General features: G+C 38.5%; 1 protein-coding gene across 1 annotated transcript in view; it reads left to right on the plus strand.

Annotated features, from left to right (window-relative positions):
• CNTNAP5 (contactin associated protein family member 5) overlaps nucleotides 1-22458 on the plus strand; it is a 273054-nt gene extending 250596 nt beyond the window's left edge. The window contains exons 22-24 of the mRNA XM_038143362.1: nucleotides 8105-8323; nucleotides 13496-13567; nucleotides 14507-22458. Coding sequence (XP_037999290.1) covers nucleotides 8105-8323; nucleotides 13496-13567; nucleotides 14507-14703 — 488 coding nt within the window. The 3' untranslated portion in view covers nucleotides 14704-22458. The remainder of the gene's footprint in view (nucleotides 1-8104; nucleotides 8324-13495; nucleotides 13568-14506) is intronic.
• The last annotated feature ends 1456 nt before the right edge of the window (nucleotides 22459-23914 follow it).

Below are 23914 nucleotides of genomic sequence, written 5' to 3' on the forward strand. Positions count from 1 at the left end.
TAAACTTGGCCATCCAGATGGTGAAATACTATTGCCATACTGGAAATGACACAATGCATCTCAGCAAGCCACTTTAATTCCAGCCTAATCCTAATTCCAGTTTCTTTTTCATATGTGGAGTGAATTTCCACAAACTGTTTCTTCTATATTCAGATTTAATTTTCCAGGTTTTATCCCACAGCTGTAGCTATGCTGAGAAGAGTCCTTGTGCCCTTAGAAAATCACAGACCTTCCTCAGTCTTCTCCCTCCAGGATAAACACTCCCAGCTCTATCAATCCTCTCTTCACAGGAGAGATGCTCTGCTCCCTAAATCATTTTTGCAGCCCTTCAGTGAACTCACTCCAGTAAGTCCATGCTTTCCTCCCACTGGGAAGCTGTCTTTCTCTGCAAAGCTGCTTACCAGCTGCTCTGCCCCAAACCAGTGCTGCTGCATGGGGTTCTCTCTAACCCAAGTGCAGATCTTCATGTGTCCTTTGCTGAAATGCAGTGTTCTTGATTTCTCATTCCACCAGCTTCTCAGCATCCCTCTGAATGGTGACACAATCATCTGGTCTACCAACTGCTCTCCACCATTTTTTAATCTTCTCCGAACTTACTCAGGTTACACACTATTCCATGACCGAAAGAAACAAAACCAATCCAGAAATTCCTGCTGCTACAATGTTAAGAGTATTGCTTTGTTGTACAAAGAGGAGAGCTAGACATTGTCATTTTGGGACTGTGGAACTTACATAAGTATGTTAAATCATTATTTATCCTGTTGTATGGATAAAATGTTCACTATAGCTTCTTTTAGTGATGGCTCACCAGATGAATATGGGTGACTTAAACCAGTATCTGCCAAGTTTTTCCTTCTCACTGCTCATGCCCTCAGCAAAGCATAAACTTCCAGAGGCATGTGATGCTTTGGAGTAGACCTAGACTTCCTGTAGTGTTTATTTTGGATGCCACTGGGGTTGCACACCTAAAGGCATTCATTAGGAAATTTAAGTGCCCACTGAAAGAGAACCATGTAAAAAACTCTCTGTTCTATATGTCCTACATATCTATGCTATAACCTTCTGAAAATATGTCTCTCTTCTTTCCTGTCACACCACTGCTCATTTGTCCGCTCTAAAAGCCTGATCCTGGCTGCCTAATCAGATGATTATACCACCTTCTTTTTGGACTCCACCATTAATTTTCCACTGACTGGGAAATCTCAAAGAGATCTTACAGCAGGACATCATGAAAGCTTGAAACTCCTTCCTCACCAGATTTTCATATGATAGCCATCTCAGCACAGCTGGAACTTTTGAAAAGTGCACTTTTATAAAATGACCATTTTTTTAAATAATAGTGTTTCCCCTGCTTCTACCCCTCCCCACCCCAGCCCCATTACACTTTCTTTAGGTAATTACACTCTAATATTTTTTTCTCCTTTTCAAACCGGCTATGTTTTTTTTCCAATGGCTGCCTTATTCACAGCTGCAGCTGTGAATTCTGGGAAAAAAGCCCTCTGTTTTAGACAGAGGAGTCTCACCTGGAATTCAAAACATAGGGACACTCACTCTGCCACAGACTACTTGAATGACCTTGGGTAAGCCATTTATGTGCAGATATAAAGGTAAGCAGGCATTTTATTCCCACTGGAACCAGTCTGAGCTTTACTATCTCCCTTCTCTATCAGTAAAGCATAGATAATAGAACAGCACTGTATCAGAGGGGTGCTGGGAGGATAAAAGCATTAAAGGCTGTGAGCTCTTCAGATACACAGTAATGGGACCATATAGCTGCCTTGGAAAGATCAATCTAAATATAAGTGTGGCTTTGAAGACAAGGGAGTAAAAGGAAGCATCATTCAAGTAGCCAGCAGACGTCTGTTGAATTCATCCTCACTGTACCCAACAGCAATAGAAAAATATTATTATCCTGTAGTTTGTTGTCATTTTTACTTCACAAATATAGAGTCAGGACACAAAAGGACCAATCCAAAGCTTATTGGTATCAATGGGAGTTTTTCCATGGACTTTAGTGAGCACTGGATTCAGGCCCCAAGTGGGTCATACATTTTATGGCAAAGCCTCAGTGAAATTTTAACCAGAGTCCCAGTTCATTTACTTTAAGTGCTCCTTGCAGAGATCATACTGCTGTATTTAACCACACGAACATTCTGACCTAACTGTGAGGCTGGCTCTGCTTTGAACAAGGGATTGAACTGCATGACCTTCAGAGGTGTCTTTGAACTTAAATTATTTTGTAATTCTGTGATCTCAGAGAGACATTTGCATGTGTTCCGATGTTGTCTACAAAAAGCTGCTATCCCAGTGGAAAATATAATTTATTTGTTTGCGGGCTTACTTTAATGAATCCTTGAAAACTTTTTACTGTGCCCCAAGATGTCTAAATTTTTCACTATTATTGTCCCTGGGAAAAAAAATATCTCTGATGCAGAGAAGTGAATTTCGTTGTTTGTGTATTTGTGTCTGAGCAATTTAATATTGTAGTTGTGTAGGAATACCAGAGTAAAAGGGTAGCACTGAAAGGATTCAAGAGGATTTTGAAGAAAAAGGTTGCAAGTATTTCTTTAGAACCTATTAGTGTTGAGCTAATTTATTTGTGTCTTCAAAGTGATCAATTAGCAGACCTTCCCACACTGGTAGCATAAATGATTGTGTATTCTAGCACAGGAACATGATATTTTTTATCTCTAAAAGCCTAAGCTAAAGCACACTCAAGTTTCCACTGAGTCATTCAGCTTTGATATAAAGTGTACATAAAAGTAAGTTTATCTGGAAAGTAATTTTATTAAAATCATTATGTAGGTGCAGTACAATTCTTATGATTTCTACAATAGCTTTTATTATTAAAAGTTCATGAGGAGAAAATGGAATCTGTACACTGAAGAGATCACAGAGAAATTCATCCAAGAATATTATATAGTGGTAGATGATAATGGGATTATTGAATCACAAGGGGTAAATTGTCATTAACTATGAAATACAAAAGTTGCCTTAAAGAAGTACCTCCTTTTAGAGAGTTTCTATGAAAAATGCTTAAGTCCATTTTTTCTTCCATTTTTCTTTTTTTTTTTTAATGGAAAGACATTCCTGTTTTTAACCTCACCAGATCACAATTTACAGTTTAAACAATACAACAATGTCTGCAAGAGATATTGGCTGGACTCTTTTGGTGACTGCAAAGCTCATTTCTTTACTTCAGACTTTAAGTCATTGGTTTTTCTCCTAGTAGCAGAGTAAAGCATTACGGAGAATGAAATTACTACATAAGATAAAAGACCAAGACGGCAAGCAACTAAATCAAGCAAATTTTTGCTGCCCCAGGAAGCCCAAGTAATCCAAGGTGCAAGCTAATGCCATCAAGTCTCTATCGAAAAGAGGCCGGATCCATTCCAACTTTTTCCCCAGCAATATCATTTACCCATGCTTAAATACCTGTTTTCTTGATGACAGTGCTGCCTAAATAGGAGTCCAAGGTCATCTGCTTCTACCCAGAAATTTTATTTTTAGACTGAATTCAACACTACTTGAGTTGATTTTAGCTGTCTGCTTCTGGGACAAGCATATATTGTACATCAATATATGCTTTTGTACATCATCTCTCCATCTTCTTGCATATTTTCTTCTTTTTAAAGATTGTGTTTTCAGCCCGTGCAGAATCACATAGGACTGATTGTGTTGTGACAGATTAGGATTCACATGTCAAAAATGACATGTTAACAAATTTCTCATTACAACTCCAAGTGCTTCATTTTCAATGATAAGCTGTATTTGAGAAAATGTAATAAATGCGTACCTTAAATTATCTCTGCAAGGTCTAATGAAACGAAAATCCTTAAATGATACACTTGGCACAAAATGTTCAATTGCAACAAAACAAATCCAGGCTCATTGAGCTCATTTGGGCATTCTGTTCATTCCTGGGGAGACTCATGAGAAGTGGTGGCTTTACTTTGCTCTTGCTGCTTCTTGCTTTTTCAGAAGTGCTTGGGAGGGGCATTGAATGTCTGAAGCCTGTCCCCTGTTCATTAGGCAAGAGTCTAACTGGTTGACTTCAGTTGTAATCTGGAAAAAACTTCAGTAGTTTTCACTCCACTGTCTTTGTGGCAGACTCACACCAGGAAATGAGATTATTCCAAAGTTACATTTTTGGGTTTCAGGCTAACCCAAGATACACTTTCTGCCCTTTCTAACTGAATGATTAATGTCAGCAATGTTTACTGAAATTGTTGATGGACACAGCAGCACATTTTTCAAGGTACCTGCACAGTGCCTTGTAGTCAGCTCTTCTGAGACAGGTGCAGTGTGTGGAGACTACAAGTGTCTTTTACCTAAAAGTCATGGTTTCTAATCCGGTGACAATGTCCAAGAAGTAATCTTGCCAGTCCTGTTCAGCACTTTGGCAAGATGAGGTTTAAGTTTCTGAGTGACATGAAAATAATGTTTATAAGGAAATAACAAAAATATATTGAAAAATGTTTATGGTCCTGTTTTACACAATGATACCTTTACAAAAAGGGCATTTTACCCACTTTTCCTGCACAAAAAAACCACTTTAGATTTGTGTTTGATTCCAGTTACCTGTCCTACTTGTTATCATTTGCTATGTCAATTTGCTGTTTCATTACTGAGCAGATTGATGCTTGGTCCTAGGGAATTCTCGTGGAATTCTATTCATGATGAAAATTAATTTCCCATTACTGAGATACGAAGACTTAAAATTGCTTTATCTGAAATCTTAAAACAAGTGTGTTGTTTGTGGCAGAGGTGTGTAATGAATCAGCAGGGGAACAGGATGTCTGATTTTCTGAATAGGAATAAAGCAGCACATAGGTAATGTTGATACATATAATATAGATACAATCTATAACGTCTAAAAAATACAACCACATTCCTCATCATCATGGAAAGCCATTGTAAATACATGGAAAACCAACATAAAGCTTGCTGAGCTGTGACATTGCAGACAGCTTCCAGGAATCAGCTACAGGACCAACTTATGCACAATTCAACAGGAAAAGCTTAAAAATTACTTCCTAAATGTAGGGGTAAACTTAATTTGTGGAGAATGAGCAGTTAAATTACCAAAAGCTGAAAAAGATTGCCTTTTTATTCTCCGTGTAAAAATTAGCCAAAATAACTTATTCTCCAGTGCTGGGAACAGAAATGAAATGCTAAAATGTCAGAAGATCAAGCCAAGCCATCAGCAGCAATTCAGTGTGATTTTCCAGACCAGTGAAATGCGTGGAAAGATTCCCAGCACTGCCAGGTCAGAGGAAGGCCACTGAAGTTTCTTATGACCTTGGCTGCAGCACAGACCACAGAACTTCACCGAGTTGCTTTTCTCACTGAGCACTGTCGTGTAGTGAAAACACCCTTTGGAAAAAACATTTTATTGTGATACAAAACCTCCAAAGGACAGAGTGTCCTTTCATAAGCCTTTCATGGAGCTAACTGTGTCATAATCACAGATTTACATTATCCTTTCAAGAATTCAGAGAGCAGCACAAGTCATTCATAACCAAGTTGTGCAGCTTTCTTGTTGAGAGCAGCAGAAACCCTCCTTTCTGACAGACATTAGGCACACACCCAAAACTGTATGATAAAGCAAACTCTGTCTGTGCATGTGGAATTTTTACCAGAGGACTCTGGGGTTGTTTTTTGGTTTGTTCTTTTGATTTATTTTTTTTTCCAAAATTCAAAGTCTTTCAACAACAAATGTCCGAGTTCTCATTCATGCAAAGCTTACTTTGACAAAAGACTCATGGAATTGGCCCTTGATGTAACTCTTAAAAATGCCTGCAAAAGTACTGAATCTTAGACTTTTCAAACTACTGTACCATGAGAGAGGAACACATTATTTCTTTAGGCTTTACTTTTTGCACACTGGGGTTGAACAGAGCAACTTAGATTGCCTGGTTATAAAAGATAGCAACCAATTCACCTTTTGTGTCAGAGCTAAGAAAACAATAAAGGCTGAGGGTAGAAATGTTTACAAAGGGTTTTATAAATTCAACAAAGATGACAAATACGGTAAATCGGTCTTTCAGTGCATACAAACCTTCTTGCAGGAACTTGGAAGCAGTTCTTTGTCTGTTTTATAACACCTCAGCCAAAATCTCATTAAAAATCTGAATGCAGTCAATTCCTACATACTTTCAGAAGAACAAATGTGAACTTCTGCAAGATTGCAGGTTTTCCAGTGGCAAATCCTCAGTGTTTCCCTTCCCATCTTGCAGCTCAGAGGCTGTGCCCCTGACAGCTCTGCAAACTGAGCAGTTCTCCTGTAAGGCCCCTGGGAAAGCAAGCTGGTACTGTACCTTGCCTTGCTGAGGAACAGCCACTCTCTTCTGTGTTACTTCCACAAAGACACTCAAACATAATTAGAAATCTTTCTCAGGTAATTCCCTCTGGGTGCATGGCATAACTGTCACAGATCTTGAGCACAAAAATAATGTGTGATTTGGGCTGGCTTTGAGATTTCTCTGTATTTTATTACAAAAAAAAAAAAAAGAAATTTATATAATTAAAATAGCAATGTCAGGTTTTGGGGGTTTTTTTTCTCCTAAATCTTGACCACTTGTAAAACCGTTGTATTTGAATAATAAAGGAAAATTGGTCCTTATTTTAAAATTTAGCATCTTATTCTTAGAAGATTTGAAAACAAACATGAAAGGCTAGGAACCCTTATTTCCCAATGCCATTGGGAAAGTATTCCCAAAACTTGCAATGCTAGAAGGTTGGGTTTTGGTTTGTTGGTTTTTTTTTTTTCCATTAGCAGATATTTTTAAGACTTTGAATAAGTTTTGATACTGTATCAGTGTGCATTTGTAGGCTTTTTTTCTTGTTTGATTGACCTAGATATAAAGGGCATCATGTTTGAGACCTCTGAGCAGCATGAATTGCAATTTCTGGACAGTAAATAATGTGAGTTTGGAGAAAATAGAAAATGGCTTCACTGTCCTTCCCTGACTTTCCCCAACAATCTTTGATATTAAAAATATGATATAAAAACTTTTGGAACTAAGTTTTTTACTGTGAAGGTGGAACATTGGAGCAGGCTGCCCAAAGAAGTTATGGATTCTCATCCCTGGAAGTGTTCAAGGCCAGCTTGGATGGGGCCCTGGGCAGCCAGGTCTAGTAAGAGGTGTGCCTGGAATGAGAGGATCTTTAAAGTCGCTTCCAAGCCAAACCATTCTGTGATTATATAAAAAAAACTTGCCTTTGATTTGCTTTCTCTTGTAAAATTTAACTGAACACGTACCAACAGATAAGTTATTTGTGCTATTTCATCTACAGGCTGGAAAATAACACAGTGAGATTTGTTTTAATTTTGATTTAGATAAGAAAAGGTATATTTTTACTCTTTATTTTGTTAGTGAAATAGGGCTAGTAGAGTGAGAGCCTGTCTAATAACTAGGAAGATTCCTAGGAATTCTGATAGTAAAAAAGCAGTAGCATGAGTAGGTACCTCAGAAAAGTTGTATAATAAACTTTTGAAGGGTAGTAAGCTGAGATAACAAGCCATTCAGTGACAGGCCACGTAAAGCATTTTATGAAATAAGACAGAGCAGGGTCTTAGGGTCTTTCATCCAAAGAGTGGAGGAGGCGGAATGCCTTGAAGGTATGATCCATATATGTGCAACTGATGCTGTTAGCAGATGCAAAAGAAATAAAAGAGTATCAGCCCCAGAATTCTGTTGTATTTAGTGTTGCTATTTTTCTTATTATTAGTATTATTGTTATTGATGTTGTTTTGTTGTTGTTTTTTTTTTCTGTTGCTCATGTTATGGTTAGTAGATATGATGTGCTAGATATTGTCCATTAGGAAAAAAATGGAAAAATTAGAGAAAATGGATGAGAAAAAAAGTGCAGTGCAGGCTTTTATGTACAAGACAATTCAAGGTAAGTAGCATAACAGAGAAAGGACTTTGGGAACCTCATTGGTCAGGCCAGGGATGACTTGTAGACTGCTGAAGGAGAACCTGAACAGTTGAGATTGGATAGTAGATATAAAAGGGATGGGTAAGTCAAAAGAGGATTCATTTTCTTAATGCCTTCCTAAAACAGTCAATTGCCAGAATGTTTTTCTGTTGCACTGCAGACAGTTTGTCCCTGGACCCTGAAGTCTCCAAGGCAAATGCCTATGGTTTCACTGGCTGCCTGTCCTCTGTTCAGTACAACCACATCTCTCCCCTGAAGGCTGCCTTACGCCATCCCAGCCTTGCTCCCGTGACTGTCCAAGGTTCCTTGAAAGAATCCAGCTGTGCATCCCTAATGGAAGCTGACGTGAACACAGCAACCACAATATATTCCTCATCAGGTATGTCCTGCTGGTGGGGCATTGGGGAGTTTAAAGGATACTGTTGAGTGAGGTTTCCTTCCTTTTTGCTGTAATGCAATTGTGACAGTATGAATAGTGGAACTGGGAGGTTCCCTTTTCTCTCAGAATCAGGAGTATTGAGGATGGGCATCAGGATTAGCCAAGACCCCTTTAAAAGTCATTGTTCTGAAACAATGTTTTCAGACTAATTTCCTGGATTGCCTAAAACATGCCTGCCTAGAACAAACAAAAAAGTCCCTAAGTTGTTGAAAGTGTGGTTATGCACCTGATTTATCATTCCTATCCACTCCAGATGATTCTGGTGCTGCAGATCTCAAAGGAGAACCTAAATGTTACACAGATTCTGTATTCTAGTGGTGATAAAGCAATAGAAGTCATATAAAAAACAATTCAAATTTGTTCCTGCCCTAACAGAAATGAGCAAAAACTCTTGTACAAACCCCTTGGTATGTGTGACTTCCACTGAATGCCTGTACTTCATTCTCTTAAACTAAAGAGAGGGAGCACTACTTGAGCAGTACCAGCAAGACGATCCCCATCATTTGTGTATCTTTTGCAATCCTGAAGCTGTCCTCTGGGGATCTGAAGTGTTTTGCATATGTGAATTTGTATGCAGAGAAGGAAACTGCGAGCAGCTGGAAGTGTTGTCACCATGAACAGGGACTATCAAGTTGCTGCTTTAGTCACCAGTGGATGGATGTGGCAGAATACTAAATGACCAGAAAAGGGTAGAAATTAAAGGCTGTTTTTTGCCCCTTGACCTATAAAGCTACTTTCCCCTTTTTGATAACTAATAAAACTCTGGTTTAGATCATAATACAATTCCTTTCACATTTGTACTTACATCAAATCCCCATTTCCTGCAGTTTCTGTCTAAGATGTTCAGCAGAAAACAAATGATGCTATTAGCATTCTGCATGGGAAAAAGGCTGCTGATTACTCTGGAGGGTGGCTGCCAGTGTGCATGTGCTCCTCCCCAGCCCCCCACTTCCTTCTCACTGCCTCGAGTTGTCTGAGGTGTCTGCTCTGATGAACAGACAAATTTGTCTTGTGAGTCCTGAATGGGCAATGATACTGAAAATATGAACTCTTTGCCCTATGATCTGTCACCTCAATGATCTGATTTTTCTAAGGAGTTTAGAAAGCACTAAAACCCAAGACTCAGAACTTCAGGGCAGAACACACAGCAGAGTGTAGTGTTTGAACTTAAATATTTAAAGCATACAATCAGTTGCACTCTATTGTTAAGGTTAAGCACTGTTGCATCAGAAATGCAGAATTATTATAAAATCTTATGCCTGTCTTGGCACTCTGTGCTCTAAAATACGATTTCCTCTCAATGTGATGAATTATCTGACATTCCAGTCTCACTATTCACACTGGATTTGATTAAAGCCTGAATAAGATCTTTAGAACAAGTGAGCTCTGAAGACTTCATGTCTTTATATGCTAAAGTAAAAGCAATGGGTGGTTGATTCTTGTTTAAAAAAATTCCAATTTGTAGCAAATTATAATTTCTATAGATGTACTTGAGCATTACATTTTTACATGCAAAGGACACATTTTAAGTAAAAAGAAAACAGAGTCAAGCATTAACTTTCAAATTTGGTGCTCATATCTTAATTCATCACTTCCAATTCCTCATTATTGAATGTCTGAGAAGAAAAATGGAATTTCAAAGCAGGCTGTACATGTCTGTGTTGATATTCTAATGTGCAGATACAACAAAAAAGCCCCCTAGGAAAACTCTTAAAGTATGTAAAAAAAGCCTTCTATATTTGTAACTCAAAAACAATTGAAACTGTTTCCTTCAGAAAGGAATACTTGTGTTCAAAGAAGTTTCCTTGCAGACAGATATGGAATAAAATCCATTCACACAGTTATCTGAACACACTTCTTCTGATGAGGAAGCACAAAATGAGAGGTGGCTTACTGTGGTTTTTGATCTTTAACAAAGATCTGCAGATCACCTTCTTCCTCACTGAGGAAGTGTAAAGATCTCGTTATTTTGAACTCTTTAGTGATGGTATAGAGATAATAGACTTGTCCTGTGGTCTTTTTTCTTAATATTTAACTGCTGTAAAAATTACAGAGGCGATTCAGCTGTGTGAATGGTGGAGTCTTGAGCTGCCTGTCCTCTGAGAGCAGCTCTTCAAGCATTTAAAGTAAAAAATGTCAGATACTCTTGTAAGTCTGGAACTACACAGAAAAGATTTGCTTCTGAAAGGCACCTTAAACAGTGAAGTTCTGTCTCACTGTGCTAATTGTGCTGAACCTGATATTTCCAAACAAGCTCTGACTGGCTAGGGATAGGCCAGGACAGCCTTGGTGTAGCAACTATGAGATGGTGAAGTTGAGCATCCTCAGAGGAAGGAAAAAAGGCAGAAATGCATGACTGCAACCTTTGACCTTCTCATGGACCTGCTTGGAAGATCCCACAGGATACTGACTTGGTAAGAAGAGTGGTGTGAAGCCCAGAGAGGTTGTAAAGTCTTCATCCTTGAATATACGGATAACCCAAAATGGATACAGTTCTGAAAATCTTGCTCTAATAGACTTAGATTTGAGTAGGGGTTTGGACTAGATGATTTCTAGGGAGCCTTGTGACCTCAGCAGGGCTTCCAAGCTCAGTGAATCAAGCTGTAATAGCATCAGTTTTATCTAAAAGGAGGAGGATGTCCTGTTAAGGTTTAGATGAGACCCACTATTGCTATTCCTTGGCTTCGGTGTTTTGTGTTCCCAGCAGAGATGGCTCTGCTGTTAAAGGCCATCTGCTGCCCTGTAAAAAACCACCCTCTCCTTGTATCCTGATTTTATTTCTCAGACAAAATATAATTCTTGGGGCTTGTGACTGTTGGCCTCCATTCTGAAATTTCTCTTCAACAATTGTTCTGGTTTCTTCTCAGTGCAGAAATTCCAGTAACCAAAAATAGTGGAGTGCTGATTGCATTAGGTGTCAAATCTTAAATAATCTTTTAGGCACAAATAACATCTTATATAATTTTAAAAATTAATTTCCCATTTTTTCATACATATTTAATAATTTTTCATTATTTTTTGCCTAGTGCTATGCACTGGCACCAGTTGTGATTTTTTTTTTCTCCAGTACAGGAGAACTGTTGTAGAACAGATGTAAATTTTTAATTTTCACTGAATTCACTGGCTTCAGCTGAGGGATAGTGTAAAAAATATCTCACGAAACTTCCATTATCCAGAAAGTTAACTCATCTTCAGTCTGAAATAATGAATGCTCTCCTCTTCTAGTTTGTGAAAAGAAGTGAGTCACACTATCAATCTCTGACAGCCATCTTAGGGTATAAAATAAATGTAGGTTGTTCTCCTCTTTGACTAAATTTAAAAAAAAAAACCAACCCTAAGTTACTAGTTTTGATTTATATAACTCCTATATATTGAAAAATAAAGAGAGATTCATCTACTGGTGATGTACAAAATTATTACCAACAGTTATCTAATTTTGAATTTGGCCCTGTTTGAGCTTATGATCAGAGGCTTGAGATTAGGCTATATAACCCCCAGGTTTCCTTTCCAGCCTAACCTTTCCTATGATTCATTCTATATTTGTGAGTAAAAATACATTTTTATTCCCATTTCAGTCCCACAAATGTAGTAGATGAGATGAAGCATTGCCATAACAATTTGTTTCTTGGGAATGTCACTCTGTGCACACAAGAACCAGGCAAGGGGTCACTTGTCAATAGGTTTCAAGCTGAGGGTTCAAGTCTGGGATTGGTGATTACCATTCATGGGGGAATGGGTGTATTGGAGGTGTTCAGTTGGGCCCCAGAAGTCCCTTTTGTGTCTGTAGCTCACTCAGTGGACTGAATCTTTTCAGTATGGGTGTGATTGAACAGAAATCCTTCCACTCCTAAAACTTGCACGAAGAGCTGCATTTTTTAAAACATCAAAGCCTCTTTGAGGCTCATGTCTTTGCAGCTTCTTGGGGCTGCTATCAGTGACATAGATAATGAGGAAAAAGTGTCCCCTTTAAGAACCTAAATCATCCAAACCCACCAGCATTATGATTCAGGGTGTCTTAATGCACAAACATGAAACTGTTGCTTGCTTCAATAAAAAACATCCTCTTCAGGAATGGCATGCCAAAATGGGGCTGAGTCTGTTATTAAGGTGAGGATATTCAATTACAATAAACCTGGCAACACAAAATTTCTCAGACTTCCACCTCTTGCATCAGAAATATCAGTTTGGCAGAGCATTACATAATACATAGCAGAGACAGTGATCCCTGACTCTCTCTCTCTATGTACATTCCCTCTATGATAGCCTGGAGGCTTGTAAAAAGGAGAGACACACAAATATGAATCCCTTCAAAGGAAAGGGTAAGCTGAAGAGAAAGGAAGAATGTGAAGGTGCAAAAAAGGTAGATTCAGCTAGCAGTAGAAAACATGGCATCTTCTAAAACATGCTGGACTAAAAAGTCCACTGCACTAACTCCACTGACTTCAGGAAGGCCTTGACCTCTCAGATTTGGATGTGAATTTGAGTCAAACAGCTGACATGCTGCTTCAGTGTTTCTACAGTAGTCATTTAGAGACAGAGTACAGGACAGCTCAAACACCAAGGAGCCTTTAATATGAGTTATTTCTGCAACGATGATAAAAACATCCCTTCCAAGAAGCTGTCCCAAGCAGAGACTGCTTCTCTTCGTGGGATTGAATTCAAGTTGTATATCACATCTACAAGCATAGGTCAGATCTAAATCTGCCTAGCATCCCTTTCTTTTGGCTTCTTTCTGATATCATTTCTTAGGTAACAACAAAAAAGATAACAATACATCTCTGACTGAGGAAAGCTCCCAGTAGGCTGTTTAGTTAAAATGACTCTCTGATCTTCTGATGAACTGAAACAACACTTTCAGCTGTTAGTGTGAAACTTTTGGTTTACTTTTAAATATACTCTTAATAGAATTTGTTCCTGAAGGTGTAGAAGAAAATTGTTCTGCAAACTCACTTTATTTTTCAGACTCTTCTGGTTCAATTCTCCAATCCCCCAAATTACATCTTCTGAAAACAGATAGAATTCATGAGAGTAAGAGGACACTTCTGTCTAAGCCACAGGGAAAAAGAACAGTTGATGCAGAAAATAAGTTCTCTTTTGTTTAACCAACTGCAGATCCTTTTGGGAAGACAGATGAAAGAGAACCTCTCACCAATGCAGTCAGAAGTGATTCAGCTGTGATTGGAGGTAACATCATTTTTAAAGACTATAGTCAAAACATAATTCTGTCAAGGCAAAAATCTGGGAGACTTTAAATCTGGGCTCCATGAAATCTAGTCCAAGAGGTTTTTTGTAATCTGAAGGAGGTCTAGTATCTGTTTATTAGCACGTATCTGTAATCTACCTTGGTAGGGAGCATCAGGAACCTGAGTCTTCTAAAATACAACTGAACTCTGTCTGCCTGCCTGCTTGAGCAGGGGATCTGGACAAGATGATCCCCAGAGGTTCCAGGTGTTCTCTGATTCCATGGGAGTCTGTGTTCTAAGACCCAGCTAAGAAGCCATTTTTTTACACACCACACCACTTGCAGAGTATTCACATATCTCGTATTTCCTGACCTCTCTCTTTGTAATCTGGTGGTGTAGTGAAACTCACCAGGTCATATGGAAGTATTTATGTGCTGGGGAACATTGTCCTCATATTTTCATGTGTGGTTTTAATTTTCCTGTAATGGCCCAGAAGACAATTTATCTCTGTTTATTTTATAGTATGCCCTGTAGTGAGATGCCTTTGATAATATCTAGAAGCTATAAACCAAAGTGTACAAGGCTTGTGCAAGGTTCCCAGAGATAACACAGAAGAAAATACAACAGAGCAGAAATTTGTATGAGCGGATCTAGTGTTTAAAAACAATGAACTAACTTTATTTCCAGTGAAAGCATAATTTTACAGAAATTAGGTCAATTATATCAATACATGCTCTTTTTATAGAGTTCTTAAGGTGACAAAATAGAAATAAAAACTACCAGGGAGGGTTTGATAAAGGCATATGGTTGTGTGTGGACTGAGATGAACTAATCTATCATACCAACTAGCTGCTATGCATAGGTAAATGTATTTGGAGGTAACTGAACCTTTTGTTTTGGTTTTCACTCTTTATATCCTGCCTTTTTTACCCCTTTACAGGAGTAATAGCAGTTGTGATATTCATCATCTTTTGCATCATTGCCATCATGAGCAGATTCCTCTATCAACATAAACAAGCACATCGAAATAGCCAGAAAAAGGAGAAGGAATACCCAGAAAACCTTGAGAGCTCCTTTAAAGCTGACATTGACTTGCAAAACACAGTGAGCGAGTGCAAACGGGAATATTTTATCTGATGGACAATGCAATTTCTTCTTACTCTTCCTCCCCTAATCTCCCTTTCTTTATTCCTTTCTCCCTTCCTTTTTTCTTTTTGATTTTTTTTTAACACTCATTTTTTGCTAGCTTCTTTTTAATTTGGAAAAGACCGCCCTGCACAGGAAACACTGAGAGCAATCACAGTGCCTCATTCTCTGCACAAGAACCTGGCAATCACAGTTTACTTCTGCAGCTCAAGAGACCTGTTATCCCATCCTACACAAAACAAGATCCACATGTACACCTGGTTTCTACTGTCAGTTCTTGGATGTTTCAAAGTCTCTACATTTATTTGTTGTTATTTTTTCTCTGGAGCCATTTAAGTCATTGCTTTTACACTAGAGCTGGACTATGTAAAGTACAGGTAAAGTAGTTGAACACATAGCTCTGCAGATACTGGGACAGGATAGAGGGAAAGAATGAGATCAAAACAGCTGATTTATTTCATGGGCTCATTTAAAACAATCATAAAGAACCAGCCAAATTCTCAAATGTTATAAATTGATATAATTGTATATTGATTTGTGTTAAATTAATTTGTACCAGTTGAAAAGCTGGTATGACATAAAGGAAAATAAAACTGTCCTCATTAAGCTCCTTCCCCCAACCTCCTGTCCTTTTACTGTAACTTTTAGGCTTCTGAGTACTTTTCCAACAATATATGTATCAACAATAAATATCATTCCCATGCACCTCTTTCACCTCCATCTCATAAGGCTGGCTACGTAGACCCAGCATACACTAGTATAACCCTAGCTGAAGCATGGAAAATAGTAGCTTGAATCTCCAAGGGGTTTAGGAAGCTGCTAGGATTTAGGTGCTCTATATTTGTCTGAAATTTTAGAAATGCAGCATATGCCTGTTCATGCCACATGGAGGATTATCACACACTGAGGTTAAACGCTGTTGGCCCTGTGGAAAAGAAAAAGAACACTGATGAGGAAAAAAAACCAAAATAGTTTAATCTTAAACATGACTCACACCTTCTGCCAGCTCTTCTAAAAAAAGAAAAAATAAATCCTACTGCTTAAAAAAACCTCCCAAAACAGTGTGAAAGATTGATTGGTGTTTTCTATTTGTAGAAATTGGAATAACTTCTCCAAAACTAAATAGAGAGAGGTCTGAGGTCATGTCTAAAAGATGCATATTTGATAAACCTTCTTTACACGGAAGAACACTAGGGAAAGAAAGAGATCTCAAATACTCCAAATTAATCTTTGCTTTTTTTTAAAAAAAGTCTTTTGTTCTTTCCTGATTTGGAACACTATTGAAGAATCAAGTTCTGTCAATTTTATTTATGCTGCATGGTTACAGTGTGAGGATGAAAAACCTCCTTTTCAATCACAAATGTCCTAAGGGTAAGAAATGAAGGAATCCCAGCCAGTGAGGTTTTGAACACCCTGTTGTGTCCGTGTGTCATCTGCCTTTGCAGGGCTTCTAAAGAGGATGTAGAATTTGCTGGTGGTAGAATTAAGTCTAAAGTTAAGGGGAAGAAAAATCTTATTCATTGCAATACTCTTGATTTAATTCAGGACAATTGATTGTGCAACTAAATCTCCTTCTTTGCCCTACACCCTGTGGAGTCATCCTGGGGTTTCCACACAGTGGTCCTTTTTACATGGATTAAAAGTTAAGGAATCCTGGTAGGAGGTAGTAGCCCACAGCAAACTAGAGATGATGTTACACTTGCAACAGGTGCTGTTTTTCCAGGCAGTCCATTGGAAAGATACATAGGTGTCTATTAGAGCTTTTTGTTTGAGTTTTGCTATGAGAGGAGGGAGCAGACAAGGAAGAATAAATAAATAAATGACTGTTTTCATGTAGTGATTCTTTACCACTTCTTTTGGATCATTCGGGGAAGAGAAAGCAGTCTTGGAGTATCATTCTTATGTGAAGAGGAATATGAGGCCAGCCCTATGTCCAGAACTCTTCCCTGAACAATTTTATAAAGCTGTCTATATTGAAACTAGTTTGGTGTCATTCTTCCTCAGCCATGGTCAACTGCAGCCATTTTGCCACACTGTGGCTGTTTGGGTGACACAATTATTTGACAGTGTTTCTGTGTGATGAGTATTGGAATGATGGATTGAGTAGCTGAGTTCTCTTTATGTTGCTTTGTCTTTGGTGGTAAAATCCTGGCAAAGCAATTATCGTTTCTCTTTCCTTCCTGCAGATCAAGCTGCTTTGTTTGGCATGGCAGAAGGGAGGAATAGGAGAGTTCATGGGAACCTCTGCCTGTGTTTGAGTCATCTTTTCTGAAATGGCCTCTGTATGAGACATCTCTGATGTGCTAGTGTGCTTAATTGGCTACATGAAGAATGGAATAGGAAGGTAAAATTCTGAAAATTTAGCTAGGTTGGGGTGCATCTGTAAAAAGAAAAAACTTCATATGAATGTATGCATGAGTATACAGAGACATGCATCTATGCCTGTGGATGTACTGAGATGGGAAGATTTTTATGCTACAAGGCTGAACAAATGAACACATTTGTATGCACTTCTAAATCAGGATGTCAAATTATTCTTATTAAAGATAGCTATAATATACTAAATGAAGTACTCTAAATATAAACTCTTTGTTTTTTGTTTTGTTCTAATGCTTTCTTTAGTGAGGGCATAATTGGATTTCCTTCAATACCAGTTAAAAGCAATTAATTTATTTTTTAATAAAAGGAATACAGTTTTGAAAAACATACTAGAGCTAAAATTCATTTTTCTTAGTTCAAATTAGAACTTCTTTTCCATCTATTTAAAGCCATTTCTGCTATTTTTGTTAATGTTTCTATTTAAATGGGGTGTTTTCCCTTTTCCTTTTAGCTGTCATTCTAGATAAGATTTTTAAGTAAAGCCAGGGGATAATACTTTTTATACATAAATTTTCAGATTTCATTTCAGTGGAAAACCTGAGACTGTGGAAGAGTTGTTTGGAGGCAGTTTGGGTCTTCTTCCTTCCCCAAGATGAGTTTCATAATAAAAGTAAGGGACTGGTAGAAGGATACTGTCTCTTTTTTTTCCTCTTGTTGATATGATATGTAACCTATGAAAATTATTATTGTTAGCCAAGCTGTGAAATTATGAAGTATCTTAGATATGGATTTCAGCACTGCAAATTCCTGTTTTCCGGAAAAGACTTGACCGATAATAGCCATGCTTATCAAGGTAATTGAGTCATGCAGTCTGAGGTGGATGCCCAGAAGGACTCTGTGAGTGCCAGTTCCTGGCTAAAGGAAGGCTGGATGTCAGAAAGCTAACTCCATCTAACTTGGCTGCCACCTGGGTGAAGGATAGACTTTACAAGGAATTTAGTCTCTTGAGGATGTGGATCAATGCTTAAGTGACTAAACAAAATGAGCATTTAACTCAAATTAATTTCTGTGTCTGCCTTGTTGTGGAATGTTCCAATATACTACAAAACATTTAAATACCTTTGAAAATTGAGTCCCATTTCTCTTTTGGAAGTAAAACTTTGGTCCTAAGTGAGTTACCTATGTAATTGGCAGTTAGTATTTCATTAAGCCAGAATTCCCACCTGGGTAAATATAACTGTAAAAATGACACATATAGAGCTATATGGTTATGAGAGTGTGTTCAGTCATGACGTGCCCCTGATATTTAAGTTAAAGCTACAACCAGATTACAAAAATAAGATGCTTTCTCTCAGCTTTATTTTAACCTGATCTAGCTAGACTTTACTCATCCTATTTATCAATTGCTCAATTTTTACAGTGTAATCCAAACCCTTATTTTAATGAGGTCTTTGTCTATATTAGCATTTAGCTGATCACATATTTCACATATTGGGTGTGGAGCAATCTATATATCATATTGTTTCACTATGGTGAGGGGTTAGGAATCTTTTCCTAATGAAGTCAGTTATTGATTTTGCTGAGTCCAAGACCTATGAAGCACTTGCATATTGCTTTTATCTTTTGGGTCTGTTTCATTTTGCATTTGGTTTTACCAACTGCCTGTTTCACAATTGTCATCCAGTCTTGTCCAGCCCTGTGGTTGGTGAGGACAGGGCAAATGTCTCAAACATCCTGTAAGATTAAATGAATCACTAGAGATGCCTTTTTCTCTCCATTGATTATAGAAGCAGAAGCAATAGTCTCTCCATTGACTATAGAAGCTATAGTCTCCTGGCAATAGAGGAGTTACTTCTAGCAGAATTTGCCTATGAATCTGAATTTTATAATAATTTTGAAGTTCCAGTAGACACATCTCCACAGGTATTACAAGTAACTTTTTTTTTTACTGAGGTGACAGCTGGGGTCAAGGAAGGACACCTTGCATCTAAATTACTCTAAAAATTACTCTAAACATCTCTGCCTAGTAAATGTATACATCTCCTTGTAGCCAAATACATGAAAATTGGTTTTCAAAGTACCGCTTTGAGCCAGTGACAATCTGATCAGTAATCTGTGGGGAAGTGGATAATTCTCCTTTCAGTCTGTTCTAGATCCAACATCCATTTTTCGCCTCACATGGGAGCTTTGGCAAATAGCATACATGAAGCTAGATCCACACATTTCTGAATCTAAAGCTAACTCAGCCCTCTCAGATGCCTTTCTACATGTCTGGTGCCATTTGAGATGATACCGGCATATCTCTGCAGCTCCAGGAATGATGCAAGTCTCCTGTCTGTCATATCCTGGCATCTGTTAACCCCAAGTACATATGTCCGATACTTACTGGCTTTTCAAATTATAGTAAGTTCCCATCCAGGAACCCTAAGTTCTCAATGAGATGAATCGCTGAAAAAATAAATGCCATCTTCAGAACAGAGTAAACCTTCCTTCTGTCAGGAAACCGGTCAGTTGACATGCATGCTCCACTTCAAATTAACAAGGGTGTAGAGGAGGCAGAACTTGACCTCTTTGTGGTCCACCATCTCATGACACTGTTGTCTGTTGTTCCCACCTAAACAAAGTTTACCCTAAACAAGACCAGTTTCTTCTGCACTGCTGTTTTTTCACAGACACAAAAGAGGTTTTTTTTCTATTTTATTTTTCAGAAAGTAACCCTTTGTAAAAGACTAGAACAAAGTCTGAGACCTTGTGAGTGCTATTTCAAAGCTTTCATGCAGTTTTTTAATGCCTACTTACTAAACAAGACAAATGATATAGTCACACCCCTGCCAAACCAAGGGCCTTATCCAGCATCTTTAGAAGTTGGTGGGAGGCCTCTTGCTTGACTACAGTTAGAGTTACACCATGCCCTTGAAGTTTTTGGGGGTTTTCTTCACAGGTTGCCATCACAGCTTCAAAGCATGATTTGTTCCCTTGGGTTCTGCAGTTTGCTGCACTTTCTTTCCCAGTGGAAAGTTCTTCGTGTCCTCTTTCAGTGTGGGCGGCCCCCTCCTTTTGTACATGAAACTTCTAAACACATTCTTCTTTTGGGGTCTGAAGTAGCTTTTTTCTTTGTTTATTTCAAGACATGCATATAGAGAGTTTGAATATTTCAGTGTATTGGTGCTTATTTTTGTGATCTTTTGCACTAAGTTACTCTGACAAAAACAAAAGTTGGAAAAAAAGCACACTTTCTGGTGAACTTTTGTAATTTGTAAGCTCGTTGTTTCTTGTTTGTAATGTGCTGAGTCTACAAGCCGAGCTGAGGAAGGATTAAGGCAACAGTTTGTTTTGACAGCGTCACTTCATATCTAGTTCACCTCTGTTTTCTTCATCCCTCCTTTTTCTTTAACATGTGGAGCTATCAAATTGCTGGAAGTAGTCAGAGGAGTTTATTTCACAGTTATGATTTGATTACGATTTTTCTCCTGTCAGTCACAGAAACCAAAATGTCAGCTGGGTGTTCAACCAGAAGGGAGACTGCACTCCATCGTGGAAATGTAGTCACCTAGAGGTGGTGACATCTAAGGGGAAAAGAGGACATTAACACTTCAAACTACCATTGTGATGGGGCAGTGAAGGAGGCAAAAGCTTTTGGAAGACATGTGCTGTTTGAAGCCATGCATGGTAACCATCAGGTGGATATAAGGCTTTCAGGTATTTTTCAGTGGTAGGTTTTTTTGCTGTGGAATGAATTGCTGCTACTTGATCTTCCAAAACATAGTCTTAGTTGTCCTGATGATCTGTAAAGTATGAGACGTGCATCAGAGACATGGGAGGGGATTTCAAAGCTCTAGCTAATACCAGATCCAAATCTCCCCAGTTAGAATGCTGGAACTCTCCCAGGTAGCCCAAAGGAGAGTTGGGGATGGTTTCCCACAAACAATCGTAACATTTAATCAAATGTTGGAGACAACAGGTGATCCAAAGAATGGTGTTTGCTTAGAGACATTCCACTCCCTGTTTAGGATGCTTGTGGCAGCTTTTTTCTAAGCTACTGACTGCTGTTCACATTACAACACTACTTACTTTTTGACATGCTAGTCATAACTCTCTTCGTAAATTTCAATCCCACAGCCCTAAAAAGAGTCCATTTGGAACTAATTCTGCATGGGAAATTATTTACTCATTTTTGCCTGCCCTTTACAGCTCCTTCTTGTGTCGTTTAGGCACATCCTTTCCTGATGTGTTTTGTCATTGCCAATGCAGCACCCATATTGTCAAGAAAGAAGAAGGGTTGTTTCTTAGGTAAAGCTTAGATACAGCCAGTCACAGCCTCCCTTTCCATTCACAACACAGTGGAATTGAAGTTTCAGGAGCTAAGGAGAGCAAACAGGTACATTTTTTTATTCAGACATCCAGTCATAAAAATCTCTACTCTGTGATTTTTGCAAATGAAATCTGTAACACAGACCATTATCTCTAAATGATAGTGAGAACCTTAACATTGTCGTACCTGACCTGCTTTGAAACCCCCTTTGTGAAAGAAACAAGAGACAGCTTCAGACCTGGCTGTAACCCTGTTTAGATCAATGTAGATAACATCACAGATTAATTTAGTCTCATATTGCTCCTGCTTTGATGATCTCCTGCAAACTGGGGCTGACATACATGAGTACAAGTCAGGACCTCATGTTTGTCATCCCTTACTGCTGTCAATAAGAGTTGCATTCACTGAAATTATGTTGTTTTCTAGCAGAACTATGGATAAAATTTGGGATAAGGCAATGAACTTCAACTCCACAATGCCCATGATATGGCTAAAGTTACCTTCAGGAGTTTCTAAAATTTGTGTTTTGGGAAGGTTCTCTGGGTGGTGTCTTGTCAACCAATTCAGGAGCCAGCACACTAGCACTGGAAGGATTTTGTGGGATTTTAATGGATGAAGGCACCCTTAAAAACAAAAACCAAAAGAAAGAGCGAAATGGCAGCTGAGATTAGGTATTTGTAATAATAAAAAATTGGTTCTTTCTGCAGATGAGCCCTTCATCATTCATTTTACTTTGTTCTACTCAAATTTTATTAAATAAATCTCTCAGAGCTCTGTTCATTTTATTAGCAAAGCAAAAAAATAAAACTTTTTTTTAATGGTTTGTCCAAGGGTAAAGCAAGAGTCTCTCAGTTACAGTAAAAAGCAAAATGGAGATTTAGATTATTCCCCTTTCACTATCTGGTTTTCTAAAGAGAATTCCACAGGACGTTGCCTCAGTCTAAGTCAGTTTTGTAGACAATGTAACATGTCTTAATACCCTGTTAAGGGATTGAAAAAATTTAGCCTTAGCTTCTTTTGTTTTCTATGGTTACTGTTGTACAGAAGAAAGACTTAAACTGTAAGTAATGTATATTTAATAAAAAGAGACTTTTTGTATGATTTTGTGTCGAAGACAAATGCCTCCTCTTGTGTTTTTATTTTATCTTCTAGCTGAATGAACATTAAAAAGTGCTGATTATGGGAAAACAAATTTTCAGGTGTTTACATGTGAACTCCAAGCCAACAGACCTCACTGGATGATACTATTGATTTATTGATTTCAGCTATGGCTAAAAGTTAATGTCAGAGGAAATCTGGTCATCACCCACATCCCTGACATAACTCATTAGTGCTGGTGGGCTGAATAAAAGTCGTGTCTGCAGATACTGCAGCTATTCTGGTTAGAAAACCTGCCTGGTCACAGCTCTGTAGCTCTGTGCCCATGCTCACAGATGTGTGCACACACCTTCTCCCTCCCCAGCCTGCCATGCAGGAGCATCCAGTGCTTCTGTTCCTTGCATGGGTCCCCTCACAGAGCAGCTGCACTGCTGGCTGGCACAGGGGTCACACTCAGCCTGCTGCCCTCGCACGTGTCCCTGGCATGATAAATGGGACATGGCTCAGTCTCAGGGATTCTGTCTTGGCTTTAGGTGTTTGGTCTGATTATTTTTTCCCCTTCCTTGGAAGCTGAACACATAAATCTCTTAGTCTCTTTTGAAAATCACAGTGTTTGATTACTGTCAACCAAGAACCAGTAAATACTGACTTAGAAAATAGCACATCCTAGGAAGTACAGATAGGAGCATTCCTTCAAGAGTTTCACAGGCTTGGATCTGCTACAAATTTCACCATAAACTTGTGGTATTTACATAATCTGTGTTTGAGTCAGCCAAAGATTTTCATATTATCAGAGGAGATGTGGGTCCCCTTATCTTAGGAATTTCTCTGTGAGTTTTGTTTTTCCCTTTCAGTTCTGGACAGCCTGTGACCCGGAAGGCAGGATTAACACAGGTTTGTAGTCCTGCCTGGAGATGGGCTATCTGGCAGGACAGCTTTGCAGTGCCTGCTTTGAAGTTCTACAGGCAGTGGTGCACAGTGCCTTTCTCGTGGGGCTGATCCAGCCTAGCCCAGGCATCCCAGTCCAGAACCAGCCATGCAGAACACAGGCACCAAAGCCAACCTACCCAACAGAGCTCTCCTGGTGTCCCCTTGTCCCTGGTGGCTGCAGGAGGGGGGGTTAAGTAGCACTTGTCTTAGACAAAGCTTTAAGTAACAATTAATTCTACATTGAGTTGCTTTACTCAGAAAAAAAAAATAATGCAAGACAGAGCTATATAAATCTTTCAGACTTTCTTCATAGCTAATATAGTGGGAGCAGTAACCTTACAAAGGTTAGTAAGGACAGTATAATCTTCTGCAATTTTATTTTTAATCCAGACCTTGAAAATTAAGTTTGCACGGCTTACAGTCTGGAAATGTCAATGTTAATTGACTTCAATTTTTCCAAGTGGAGAGAGAAAAACTGTTTTCTTTAACACCTTAAGTGGGTGCTTTAGTCTCCCCCACGATTTTGGGGTGGTTTGGGCTTTT

Source organism: Motacilla alba, chromosome 7 (genome assembly GCF_015832195.1).
Source record: "Motacilla alba alba isolate MOTALB_02 chromosome 7, Motacilla_alba_V1.0_pri, whole genome shotgun sequence".
NCBI classification, from domain to species: domain Eukaryota; kingdom Metazoa; phylum Chordata; class Aves; order Passeriformes; family Motacillidae; genus Motacilla; species Motacilla alba.